This window comes from Bradysia coprophila, chromosome III (assembly GCF_014529535.1).
Source record: "Bradysia coprophila strain Holo2 chromosome III, BU_Bcop_v1, whole genome shotgun sequence".
NCBI classification, from domain to species: domain Eukaryota; kingdom Metazoa; phylum Arthropoda; class Insecta; order Diptera; family Sciaridae; genus Bradysia; species Bradysia coprophila.
This window is the reverse complement of record NC_050736.1, coordinates 3154864-3169229: the sequence shown is the minus strand read 5'-3', so window position 1 is coordinate 3169229 and position 14366 is coordinate 3154864. Positions and strand designations below refer to the sequence as shown.

The window sequence follows — 14366 nt, the reverse complement described above, 5'->3', positions numbered from 1 at the left end:
GTCAGGCCACACAACCTGACAAGTTTCCGAAGATGTAAAGTGAAACCGAATCATAATTTCAACAACCTTTGCTCTAAATTTCGCCAAAATTTCCATCACACTGCTCTTTCAACATATCATAGGTTCATAAAATTCTTTTTTCGTTAAAATGCCTTGGCATGTTAATAATCTCAATAATTCTCATCGCAAAAAAAGCTGTAAAAAAACCGACGAAATCTCTACAGCCCATCCATATCTCCATTTCATGTTTAATAAAAAAAAGAAGAGAAAAATAAAATATTCTAGAAGAGCCTACCTTCTTAAACGTTTCCGACACATAAACACACACATATACCACGGCAAACTCATAAAAAGATCTTTCGTAAGAATGAGGCGCAATCAAAATTTACACAACCATGAACATGGCAAGACAGTTTAATGCTTTTTATTTTTTGTAACCTTTTTAGACCTGGACGAAGTACTCGGGGCTCATGCGTTTATTATTGAAATTGTCGTAATTTTTTGAAAGGTAAATGTAATGACCCAAGAAAGGAAAGAAAATAACTGTTACTCAGGGCTGTTGCACTTGTAAATTTACAACTTTCATCACCTCCATGACCGTCAAAATGGCCGACGATCGCCATATTCCTTAGCCTTAGTGGGACAGTACATAATAGTTATTTTCGCAACAAGTGACGAAAAGTAGGACTTTTCATTAATCAATTTCGAAAAACGTTGTATACAACTCGATGATAAATGCTTTTTTAGGCACACGATGTGTATTGTCACATCTAGTGCCTAAAAAAGCATTTATCACTCGGTTGTATAAATAACTATTAAAGTGACTTAAAGGTGCGGTGTTGTTTCAAATGACTGATGGACAAGTATCTATTGCATACACAATTCGTACGGTTCTCTTTCTACGTTTTTCTGTTGCTAGAGCTATAATATAAAATATCTCAAATTGTATGATGTGTGAGATGCTGGTTTACCGGCTTAGCTCAGTGGCTGATATTCGTTGTTGCATTCTGTTTAAGTTGTGTTACAGCGGGTATAAACTGAATTTAAAAAAAATACCTGCTACATCGATATAGTGAATGTACATACACATTCAACAATTGGATATCATAAATTCTAGTGTGTCGATATTGCATTGTAGTTTAAGTGAAGAAATGGTACCTGTTTTGTATGTGTATTAAATTCATCGACTTCTTTACTGTTGCATATTACATTCCGTTTCAACCACCAACGAATGAATCGATCTCTAAGAGAAAAAAAAACTAAATCAACAATGATTTTAAACTATAAAAATGTGTGAATGTGCAAAGAACTGAAAAAGCCTTGCATATACATGTGTATACGTTTTCTCATGTTGTGTATGGTTAAACAATTTTGTATCTTTACAATGAAAGGTTCTATACACAGTATAATTTACCTTCGAGGAAGTTAGCAAATAGTTTGAAAGTGATTTCTGAATGAAATGGTTCGTGGTCTGGTTCGGGTAATATTTTTGTGCTGTCGAATATGAAGAAAGTTAACATGGAAATTCTTGTGTTTTGAAATGCATTATAGAAATTGAAATGAAAGTGCTTTGATAGAAGAATATACATATAATGTGGTTTAAGATCGTTCAGTGATTTAATTTGAATATTATTAGTTGGATGGTTAAATTATTCGGTGATAATTCGATGTTAATTTACAAATGAAGCGTTTACATGCATCGTCTATTGTTGTGGAACAAACGAAAAACATTTTTATTTAATTTAAAAAATTTGTTCGGTGATTTTAATAATTGGAATGAGATGTTTTGATTCAAACGAAAATTGGTTACAGAACACGTCATTTTTAAAATGATAAATAATTGACGGTTGTTAGTGAGTTCCTTTTATGTTTTTATGTTTGTTAGCAGATGCTGTGTATAATGTCCGCAACAATAAGTGAGAATAACGAGATTTATTAATGATCGAAGACAACATTACTCATCATTTTTTTGTTGGATTAATGAACGAGTTCTTAAGCGGTAAATAATGTTACATTTTCTTACTATACTTAGTTTAACATAATGCCAGAAAGACATAACAAAAATAAGAGCATCATTATGTTACAATGTATAATCCTTAGAATTCTTGTTCAATGAGAGACAAAGAAATATTTGTGTGCTTTTATCTCGTTCATTTGAAGAGACTTATTTGTACCAATTCTCCATCTCCATTCATAACTGTATTGGAAACTGCATTTCATTTATGGATTAGAAAATAGACTAAAAAATTGCTAAGCTGGTTGTGTAGCGATTGCCATTATTGTCGATGCATCACGGCATGTATATAGTGCATACGGAATCCTTCGTTACTATTTCACTTATGCAGCAGAGTGAAGGGCCTACATTATTAGATTTTAACAAAACTAGTGCATTGTACTATATTGGTCCTCGAGATAATCAGTCTAGGACTTTCGTGTGAGGAGTCACAGTCACAGTCACAGAGAACGGACGTGTTTATGCGTTGCTCTCTAAAAGTGTTTCTTTTGTGTGGCTGTGTGTGAATTCATTTTCGATTTTGTCTAATTTCTGTGCCAACTTTTACGGCTTTGGTGTTTTTATTTTGCTGTAATGGTTAAATGGTGAAATTATTTTAAAGGTTTTATTAACGAAGTCAAAGTGTTGTTCTCGTAGGTCATTTTCTCTTTGATCAATAAAGTTGTTCTCGCCTCATTGTGCGATATCAACAATTGTGTTATTTCCTTTGTTATTTAACATGTGCTTCGTGGCGTCGGTGTACGGATTAACAATCGACTCTACCAGAAGCTAATGCTAAATTACGTGCTCGATTAATGTACGAAAATGACACATTGCCGTATGGCATCTGGCAGTCAATTTTAGTGCAGGTAAGGTACAAACGCCTCGGGTTCTCATTTGACACCCCAAAACCACATAGCAAATTTTTACACATTTGCTGTGGTACAATCCCAAGATACAGAAACTATCTTGTACTCCAAAATGACCGCGAGGTTTAACAGATCTATTGATTGATACGTTGTATGGATGTCAAGGGATATGACGAAATACGAATCATTCAAACGCTACAACCTGCAACGCCAGAACGAGTTCAGTCACATGGTGGCATGGCGATTTATACGAAGAGGCAACTCATGGCCTATGGTGATTAGACACTTGCTATTACCTAAAACTAATAGCCGTAACCGTAACAAAGTCGGAAATATCAAAAAACCCAACATTCGCTTTCTCCATAAAAGAAACCATATCGACATAATGTCAATAGTAGAAAGAGCTACAACATGACAATGTTGATAGCGCCATCTTTGGGAAAATGTACAGGTCAATTAGTGATGGTTGTGGTATTCGCATACCACCCACGGCTTGGAGAATTCACAACGTATGGGACGTTAACACACGGTCGATTTGTGAACAATCTAAGTCGGGAGAGATATGATGTAAGATCACAGTCCATATGATCAAGAGACTTGTACAATAGCACAACAGGCCCATCTGAGGCTTAGGTGCTGGGCTTACACCCTCCCATCTAATCTAATCTAATCTAATCTTCGTGTAGAATAAGTATTAATAGAAGTAGTCATAACGGAGGTGACAACAGTACCGGACTGGCTCGAAAAAGCCCATCGGGGGCTCCATGCAACTCAATTTAAAAAGGCCCACAAATTAAAAATTCTCATACAAAAATCCAAAAGGCCCATCGGGAATCCCCCGAATTCACCGTATGACCAGTCCGGGCCTGGGTGACAAAGTTTGATGAAGATTTTGTGTGTTTGATTCAAGACGAAACATTTAATTTTTTAGCTGAATCATAACGATACCTAACATCCTGAATCTAAAATTGATATAATTAGATGAGATGTAAGATTATCGACCCGCGAGCGTCTAAAACACAATCAAATAATTTTGCAGTTATTGAATCCATTTCTTATACGATACTGACCTTACCATTAAGAGCCTATCTCTCATTCTCCCAAAATTAGCACTGAACAACCAAGTGACTTTGGAGGCTTTCACTACCGCATAAAATATGTTAATTCAAATAATAATGAGTTGATATAATGGCAAGAATTTAAACCGATAATTCTAGAATAAGAAATGACTGCGAAAATGAAGATTGATTTGATCACAGAATATACAGAATTGATCCACATATTGATCCCATATGTATACACTACAGTCGACTACAGTGCACATATATAGTATACACTTATTTAGTGATCAATTCTTTATTTTTTGTAGTCGATTGACATTTTCCTTTTACAAAATGTTAATAGGGATCAGATCAAATTGAATTCTTCCCATTGATTATTTCTATTATTAAAATGGGAAACGTAGAGCGTAGAGTCCACTCCCATTGCGATTTCATCGCCCTCCGAATATTTCCTATGTTGCTAGCCATAGTATTGTTATAGACTTCGATGAGAAATCAACGTTTTGCTCCGGCTAATATGATCATTTATATCAAAATGTACGACCAAAGTAATACAATTATTAAACGTAAAGCTTGTGCTTGATCAGCAACAGCTGATCAACCGAGGGGTAACCGACTCGAGTAATTGACTACACACCCTTAAAGGAATTGCCGGAGTATCCGGTAAATAATTGTAATTGATGGAAATACGAGAAATTGATGGAAATACGAGAAATTGATGGAAATACGAGAAATTGATGGAATTATAAGGAATTGACCGGAATTGGCTGGAAATACGTTAAATTGTAAGGAATTGAAAGTAAATAAGGATAAGTATGATGATCGGAAATTCCTGGAAAAAGCAAATAGGCACTGTAGCGCAAATAGGAGGTTCCACCCGACAATCGCTAAATTGTTTGCGCTAAAGTGACTATATGCTTTTTTCCTGGTACTTTTTTCCGATCATCATACCTATCTATATTTAGTCTAATTTACTTTCAATTCCCTTACAATGTATTAATGTATTTCCAGTCAATTACTTATAATTCCATCAATTTCACTCATTTCCAGCCAATTCCGGTCAATTCCTCAAAATTTATCAAGTTCACGTATTTCCAGTCAATTCCTCATAATTCCATCAATTTTACATATTCCTAGTCAATACTGGTCAATTCCTTATAACTCCATCAATTTCTTGTATTTCCATCAATTACTATTATTTACCGGAGTATCCGGGAAGCTGCAACATAGCTGTTCCAAATTTTAGTTTCGCCGAAAGCGTTTCAAGATAATATGTTCATTACAAAACGCTCCTTTAACTTTGACTTTACTCTATTTGACAACTATATTTATAGTGAGTCACCAACTATTTCCTTCAAAAAAGTATACGCAAGTATAGGTGTTAATCCACCATTTCGGCCAGTCGGTTAACTCTCGTGATCATCAAACACAATCTACTTGTATAATATACAATCAACAATCAAAGCACATTAAAAACAACGAGTTTATAAAAGTCATGCGTGTACGTAATGCTGTTATGTTACACATTTGGTGCTATCCCTAAGAAGAACGAATCTGAACGAATTTCTTAGGTAAATGTCAAAATCTGTTAGAGTACCACTCATGCTTGAATTGCGTTGGTCCGATGGATGTGACTAAGACTACCTTTTATCCATCCGCTTCGTTGCACAATAGCACAATGCGTAAAATGCGTGATTTATTCAAATTATTTCTATCTTAGTTCAACATTTCTTTTACCCAATCACTCTAGCTATTCAAAGCGATCAGCAAAGCTTCGATACATTCAACAATAAAGCAATATTTCGTAAATCTCACTTTTTAAAAGTCATTGTAAATTTCAATCTAAATTCTATCAGCCAGCAATGATTTTTCGAAAAAGCCAAAGTGTAAATATCAAAGCGGTACAATATTTCAGAGTAAAAAAAAGATCGAATGGACTTATTTATATGGACTGAAACTTTTCGGCTGAGAACATGTCTGTGATTTATATCTTAAAACATACGTTTGTTATTTATAACAGCAAGTTATCGTTTACAAAATCAATCACTGGAATTTCTCATAGTACAAGTCATATAACATTATATTAACTTCCTATCTGGTAATTTATTTCAAATAATTTTAAAGTCATTTCGAATTTGAAAGTTTACCGAATAAAATATTACCGAAAAAAAGATGTAATTAATTGCCATCACATAAATCTTAATTTTATATGAATTTTTTGACTTCAAATAATGGTCAACCCAAACCCAAATGTGTGAACGAAACGATATATCACTCTATTAAAACTTTAAATTACAAAAAAATGGTTAAAGAGTCACACCTCATTCAACGATATGTAAAAGATTTGATATATTCGACATGTATCTATGTTCTAAATTAAGCTATTGAATGATAATCAACATCTCTTTAGACTCTAAAAACAATTGAGCCTTTACTGTAAACAAAAAGGTGGTACTCCCAAAGTTAACTCCTTTCATATAGGTATGTTCACTGAACAATATCGTCAATCGATGGTAATAGTTCGATATAATCGATACAAAATCAGTCGAATGCTTTATCGATAGTCGATAAACATCGACTAATAATCGAATTATCAATCGATATTTACCGATTATCAATTACATTCTTTTTGAAAATATCAGTAATCGATTCTAAGGAAATAATCGATATTTATTAATCGAATGAATTATCGAACGTAGCCCAACAATTCCCAACAATTTTGCACCAAAAAATACGACGATATTGAACTGAACGATACGATAGTTAGATGTGTAGAACATATGACGCACAAGATATGAAAAAAATTGACATGAGAATCGACAAAATACTGAACATTCAGAATTCTGCAATTCTACATATTTCGCATGAAATGAGAATACCATATTTTCTCTTTCGTTAAATATTACGAAATATAGTATTCTCAACTGGCATTAGATGGTTATGAGTATCCGCCTTTATGTATACGGTGCCGATCCCATACATTTCGATTTTACATTTTTTTCAGTTTATCAAAAAGTGCTCAAAATTTTAAGAACTATTCAATAAAGCACTTTGTATCGAAGATATAGAAGGAATGAATTTTCCTTTTACAAGATACTAGGGATACAGTTTTATATCAGGGATACAGGTATCTCCACTAAGGTGAAACTATTTCCAATTTTCTGTCGCTCTACAAATGGAAAAAAAAGAGTTCGCAGTTTGCACCCATTTCCAATTTTCAGTCTGTGGAAAAGTACCCAAGATCGAGTTCGCACCCAATTCGAATATTGATAGATTCTTTTGAACTTCGACTGACCAAAATCGGCGCTTTTTTTCCGGGAGTTTTTTAGATATGCCTGGTTAGGCTGTAAAGCTGTAAAGCTGAGGTCCTCCACATTCATAATAAATAATAATTTAATCAAATAATTGAATTAGTGAGGTCACAGCCCTCATCAAAGTTCACCGAGGTTCCATCGATTCTGAAAAATTTTCCGGAGGTCACATTTTAGGCCGTTTATCATCAAATTTTTTAAAGTTAATATTTGCCCCAGGAGTACTTGATCTCAGCTTTCTAACGAACTCATATACGCCAGTCCAATATCCTCGCCATCTTACGGAAATGAAATCCGGACTACGAAACGCCATTTTTCGTTTTTGGCCACCTACCACCAGCCAGGTATGGAAGATGAAAAATATCTGAGACTGGTTTTGGGGCCTAAGCACCAAGGTACAAAAAAAGGCACGGAAAAAATAGCGCCGATTTCGGTCAGTCTAAATTCAAAAGAATCCTTCTCAGTTAGTCGAAAAATGCTGAAAATCGAGTTCGCACTTATGCCCACTTTTTCTTTAAAATAAGAAAATTAAAAATGTAAAACCAAAAATGTACAGCGCTAAATTCCTTTTTTAACTATATAAACCGAGGGGTTGCTCACTTTGATTACGCAAAAATTGGATCTCGTCTAATCAGTGAAATTTCGTTGATTACACTTGATAAATCGCTATTCCTCGTTTATTTAAATATTATGATTAGAAACTGATTTAAGACGTTTGACTTGACTATTGAGTGGTTAATCACTTGATTAACAAGTGGTTAATCATGTTAATCAGCGAAGTGAGCAACCCCTCGATATAAACGTTACACGGAGATAATGAAATTCCAGCACGAGTATTAATAATAACTTAGCACATATATTACAGACGCACTCCAAGAACATGCAAAAGAATAGAAATTAAATGAGACGCAGAAGTACACAATTCTGATATAAATTTAGTTTTTTTTTGTTGGTATGAGCAACTGCGTTACTGACGTTCAATACAAAATAAGAAGTCAAATGACAGTTAAGAGCTTCCGAGCGTACGCTGAAATTGTAGCCTACATTTGTGCGTTTCGAAATTTTTGATCGGTGATATCTTTTTACGAGAGCCCTTTTTGAAAAATGTACGACCACATTTTCGAGTAAAAATATGTCAGCTTTGAATAAAAAATAAAATAGTCTGTGAAAGTTCCAGGGCCTACTTTTTGGAAACTAATTTCTTGAATTTCTTGAAATTTCTCGAATTTCTTAAAATTTCTCGAATTCGAGAAATTCGAGAAACTTCAAGAAACTCGAGAAATTAGTTTCTTGAAATTTCTTGAATTTCTCGAAGTTTCTTGAATTTCTCAAAGTTTCTTGAATTTCTCGATTATCTCTAAAAGTTTCTAAAAAGTAGGCCCTGGAAAGTTCCATGTGCTTTGAGAAAAGTGTACCTTTGATGCAAATTTGGGGCATCGGTACAGTTTTCTCAAAGCACACTTTCACAGACAATTTTATTTTTTATTCAAAGCTGACATATTTTTACTCGAAAATGTGGTCGTACATTTTTCAAAAAGGGCTCTCGTAAAAAGATATCAGCGATTAAAAATTTCGAAACGCACAAATGTAGGCTACAATTTCAGCGTACGCTCGGAACCTCTTAACACAGTTCTTGTAGTGCGTTGAGTAGGCATAACTAACGAATCTGTTACTTCGTGTGATCAAAATATTTTCAGCTGATTGATAAAAAATCTTTTACTTCATTATGTTACTAATGGTACTTATTGCCATATAAAATCATCTTAGTCGGAGTTTATTTATCTCGTTACTGTGGATAACAGACGATACAGGTGTCTGTAAAATATAAGGTAAAATGGAACGACAGATGTACTAACTCTATGAGTCCAATTAGTTTGAGTTGCGGCACTTCATTTAGTGAAAAGCAATTTTTAAATTTATTTATTAATTAAAGTTTTATTCAATTTCCAGCTTTTATGAACTTGTCTTAATTCGGATATTATTCAAAGTAATTTCGTAAGTTAACAACTGACTAGTTATCACACTGTCACTTAAGTGTATCACACTGTATTTATATTGCTGACAAAATTTTAATGTTATTCGGTTACTTTATGCAACTCAGCATCATAATGTGCAAAATTTGTAAACTGCAATGCCATCTGTTGGATCGGTGTATGAATCTCGGTGCAAAATACTTTATTAGGCCTTATAAGAGCCTAACAAAGTACTTTGCGCTCAATGTCATAAATAACCATTTTTCCAGTATTTTAATCACTTACACTTGTATCAGAACAACAAACATACAATAACGAAAAGAAATGAAACGAGCTGCATTGAAAGTGTTGTCTTAATGCCTGCACTGACTGAAGGCGGACTGAACGATTCGTTACAAACATCTTCTTGACAGGTTTCACAAGCTAAGACTTTCATTCCCGGCAAAACATTTCGTCCGACACAGTCATTACGGCTTGCATTTTCAGCTTCAACCACACAACCACGGGAGTGCACTTTTTCCCCATTGACTGAATCGAATACAAGCCATTACATTGATATTGAACTTGAATGAAAGTTGACCTTGAAAAATACTTACCACTCACAGTTTGTATCCTACACCTTGACACCATTTTTTCAGCGTAAAATATGCCGTAAACAATTACTGATTCTTTTGGTGGAGTACATTCCTTAACAATCATGTGTCTTTGCTGTGATGTTAGTAACGACATATCCAGTTTTTCTTGACAAAACTCTGAATCTGGCCAATCTGAGTGACAGCTCCAGCATTTTAAGGCAAACGCTATGATGATGGTACAATAGAGTAAGACTTCTTAAAATATTTAACGAAAATCACCGACCTTGCGATGCTATTAACATCAGGCTCAACAAAGCCAAACCAAGACTTTGGGTTGACATGTTAAACTATGTATGCTACTGCTACACCGACAACACAATTATTTTCATCAAATTTCAAGCGAAATAAATTTTACCAGCCAAACGTCGTTCGTTTATTTAGAACGTTAGACTTGAACTGATTTAAACACACAAATGTGTGACGGCTATTTTGGTCTCTCTAACAAAATGTTTTCTGTTCGTAAACATTCACATCTCTGATATAATATTGATAAATTCGGAGTTGTGTAAGGTGTAAGAATGCTAATGTCGAGGTCAAAACTGTTGGATGCACCTACGTAAAAATATTCATCTGTTATTACGTAACATCGTAAGTATCTAATTCGCTTTACTTTTCATTGTCGTGTGAGCAGTCACAATCTATCGTATACCACGCCATAAGATTTTTTTTCGGTTTTGAAGGCCATAAACACCAATTATGAATATTGCGAGCTTATTGATGTAAATATATGTCTAGTCTATGGATGATCAATTATGAAATCAGAAAAATTCGCGAAGACCAATTCAGGTAGCTAGTTTTTACTCTCTAGTACATTTTACTTTAGCTGCCGTAACATCATCGTTGATATTTTCATTTATCGAAATGTTTGCGATAGTAGCACGAAATCGAAATATTTTTATCGTCCGGCTGCTATTGAAAGGCACTAGAGAATAATATTTTCTATTTAAAATTTATTCTAAAAATAACCGATCGATAGGGTAAGCTTACTAATCCTCGGACAAGAATGATTCATCGGTCACCTAATGTTCTTTCATTCAAAGACTTTTTATAAATGAGAGAATAAAATGTGTCCGACGAATCATTCTTGTCCGAGCATTGGTACGATTACCCTACATATGTAATGTTCTTCTCTAAGATATGGCGGCGGTACATGCTAATTTTTAAAAATTTTGGATTTTCGGTTGATATGGTGTTGTTAAGCAAAAACATTAGTTTCTACGTCAAATAAAATCCTTGTTCCAACTTGAACGAACAGTACGATTTATCAACAAATTGCTGCCGTCATTGCTCCAAATATGACTAGCTCTGCTATCATGCTGCTTAGTACCATGTACAACGTAAATTAATATTGAAAAACTGTCGATGTGGAAGGATGTAACCTTCCTTAATGTTCTTAATCTCATAAAAAGACGACAGCATGTACCAAACAATAAAGCACACATGCAAGCACAACATTATACACAATGTATGCGAACATAAATTATTTGCCAGACACTTGAAAATTTATATTACTTGTAGTATGGTATAGAAGATCAGTAAATTAATAACCTTTCATATTCAATTCCACTCTTTGAACGAGTTGTAAACACCACTTTAAATAGGGAAAATAATATTCGGCACTAAGCCAAAGCGCTGAAATTTATATTTCCCATTTATGTATGTACATCGAGATCACTTCAACAAATCACTTCTACATAATATCTGCCATGGATATTATAAATTCTGATTAAACTTTCGGTGTGTTCTATTAAACAAATTGCTGATTTAAATGAATTATTTCTATCAAAACTTTTATGGAGACTCTTCTTATAAACTACCTATTAAGATATATATTTTGAAAGTTTTACTGGAAGAGTAAAATCGAATGTCCTCGTTGTGAAAGTTTTTTTAATTATTTATTTAAATAAAAATATATTTTCGTTCCGTATAGTCGATCCCGATTTTTAATTAATTTAAATTTAAATTTAATTCTCATGTTGAAGAGCAATGAAAGTTTTGGTTCAAGTTGCTTTTCGATTCTGTATACGGTAGCTCGTTAACAGCTCAATGGATCCAATTAATGTACCGTACAGTATTTAATTATTTACAAAGAACATCGAAAGAAAAACAACTCTTAAACGTTTTGCTTAGTCATTGATATGGAAGTTTTGATTACCAAAATTTTCTTTGTATTTTCGTGTGTGGCGTAGACATTGTTCGGCATTGAATAATTACATTCAGAGCTTTATATTCATTAACAACGAGTGAACGATTCAAAGAAAATACTTAGTATAACAAGAAACTGATTTTCTTCAACATTAATTTTGAGATATAAAATACAGAATGGATAAAGCAGGAATCTGATCTTGATAAAATGAGCAAGAAATTTCGTATTCATTCAAATTAAGCAAGAAAAGCATCAGGATCTCTTTGTTCGGTTCGTTTTACTTGAATCAGAACTTTTTGTTCTGCTCAAACTATATATAGTATGGCGATAAGCGATATAATGTTACACATTCACTTTTCTGGGATCGATAACCCAGTTTCTACCTCATGTGTCTGGTGCTGGCAAAACGTGAAACTGGCGAAACTTAGATGGATAACGTCTTGTCTTTTGTTCATTTTGTGTAGCCAAAGAAATGTTCATTTTATTGAATAGCATCGCCAGTGAAATTCTCAATTAGTTGGTCTTTTGCGAAACATAAACCACAAATTAAAAATGTTCGGTATTGAATACTTTCGTCTAAAGTCTAGTTGATTTTAGGTACTTGTGGCTTTATTCAGTCAATTATAAATCAACTTTATATGTATTTTGTCATTGATAAGTTGTCAACGACCAAAGGAAAAGTTCTCGAATAACCATTTCTTGCTTTATATATCGTAATATAGAGACAAAGAAATGGTTATATTGGCACAATTGATATACGTTAGGTATTCATATTCTTTCACGAACCCTTAACCTCTTCCACTGGATAGCAACTTATCGTTAATCTCAACAGGGAAAATCAATTACGGCAGAATGATATAGAAAATAACCTTTCGCCACAGTGAAACGTTATATTGATTAATTTGAATTGAAATAGAAGTTTAGGGTTTGTTTGTGTTATAGTTGGAAAATGAATCATGAATATTTTTATCTCAGATTTAAGGGGGAAGGGTATGTAAGAAACACCAGCAAGCGTATTAGTTAAATCTGTTACTTTTTTTGTTTAAAATGTCGCTGATTATTTTTTTTTATTGCCCTCAGGGCCTATTTTAAGAGAAGTAAATCCCATCATTGCTTAGAATTTTTATTTATTTATTCACCTCATATTGAAGAGCCTGTGGATTTTTAGTTGTTTTTGATCTTGGTAAGCCAGACAATTAATTTTAAATAATATTTCTTATCTTAAGATATATTTAGGAATTTTCGGGAAATTTAAGGATTTTTTGAGAATGTAGGGAATTCAATTCGGCATGGGGTAATTTGGCACACGCTGCTAAAACAACGCATTTTTCAACTACGTAAAAGGTGAACTCGCACACGATTTTTCGCTACCAAAAGTTTCCCCGAAACATTCCCCGATGCCTTCAATTCCCTTAAAATAGGATTTTGTTGTTCTATGCCAGTTAAAGCTCATCGTAGATTTTTGTTGTCGATGGTTCTCAGTTTAAGTATCGAAAAGATCGTTTGATAATAATTTAAGAAAATATTAAAAAATTAATTTTAAAATGCCTTAGATGCCTTTTAGAAACGGGACACGTATCGTGATGTTCATTTGTTATATGCATTAAACAAAATATTTTACTTCGTATGGCTATTTGATATATAAGAGCATCTGGTATGTAGACCATCACTTATTTTTGTCGCTGTTGTCTATAGTAAAAATGATTAGTCGTTCCTCAAAGCTATTTTACTATCCGCAGCGGCCACATAAAGAGTTCAAATAACTTTTTATCTGCAGTTTTTCTTGCGTTAACTAATAGCACCGAATATACTAAATAAATTGTTCGATCAAAGAGTGAAAAGGGAACAAAAATTAATCAATTAAGGTAGCAAATCTGAAGTATTTCACATAAAACATAATAGAAATGGCTAACAATGCACGTAACAACGTTAAATAAAACTTTGTTATATGTTATTAGAAAACGTGACGAATATATAGATACTGATATTTCATTATTTTGTATTGCAAGGATAGAATTTATGGGAGAATTTTTTTTTTATTATATTTTTTTTTGCTATTGTCGATGCTGAACATACATTGTCCGACTATATGCTGAATGTTTGTTCATTTACTCTTTTCATGATTGCCTTTTGGTTCTTTATGGTACCTTTTTGAGTAAATTGAAGACAAACTTTGCAAAAGAGAGAAATGAATTATTTATGGGGTAATAGGGCCAACGATGGTAATATTTCAACCCGAATATTGTGACCTGAGTGGACAAAATATAAATTAAGATCTTTAGTTTATAGGTCTAGTGTGTCACTACTACGCTATTACAATTTCATTTATCCATTCAATAGAACAAATAGTGATACTTGTTGATTTGAACTCCCATTTG

The 14366-nt window shown here is 33.5% G+C and overlaps 2 protein-coding genes across 3 annotated transcripts in view; one reads left to right on the top strand and one right to left on the bottom strand.

Annotated features, from left to right (window-relative positions):
- Window positions 1-1273: 1273 nt before the first annotated feature.
- Window positions 1274-14366, top strand: part of LOC119075621 — a 76896-nt gene continuing 63803 nt past the window's right edge. The window contains exon 1 of the mRNA XM_037182102.1: window positions 1274-1999. The gene's annotated coding sequence lies outside the window, so the exon portion shown is untranslated. The remainder of the gene's footprint in view (window positions 2000-14366) is intronic.
- LOC119078022 lies at window positions 8989-10350 on the bottom strand. Of its 2 annotated transcripts, XM_037185418.1 has the most exons (4): window positions 10198-10350; window positions 10066-10129; window positions 9804-10007; window positions 8991-9735 (listed from the first exon to the last, which is right to left on the bottom strand). In XM_037185418.1, the coding sequence occupies exons 2-4, from the start codon at window positions 10121-10123 to the stop codon at window positions 9500-9502; spliced, it is 498 nt and encodes a 165-aa protein (XP_037041313.1). In that variant the 5' UTR covers window positions 10124-10129; window positions 10198-10350; the 3' UTR covers window positions 8991-9499. The 2 variants fall into 2 exon arrangements, with proteins under 2 accessions (XP_037041324.1, XP_037041313.1); XM_037185429.1 differs by having other exon boundaries at window positions 8989-9735; window positions 10066-10313.

What these genes read in the sequence shown, in the direction of transcription:
- LOC119078022 (XM_037185418.1), bottom strand. Translation starts at nt 10,123, where the DNA reads ATGTCAACCCAAAGTCTTGGTTTGGCTTTGTTGAGCCTGATGTTAATA. An exon ending in GATGTTAATAGCATCGCAAG is followed by an intron (nt 10,008 to 10,065) that starts GTCGGTGATTTT and finishes CCATCATCATAG; the next exon opens with CGTTTGCCTTAAAATGCTGG. An exon ending in TAGGATACAAACTGTGAGTG is followed by an intron (nt 9,736 to 9,803) that starts GTAAGTATTTTT and finishes TATTCGATTCAG; the next exon opens with TCAATGGGGAAAAAGTGCAC.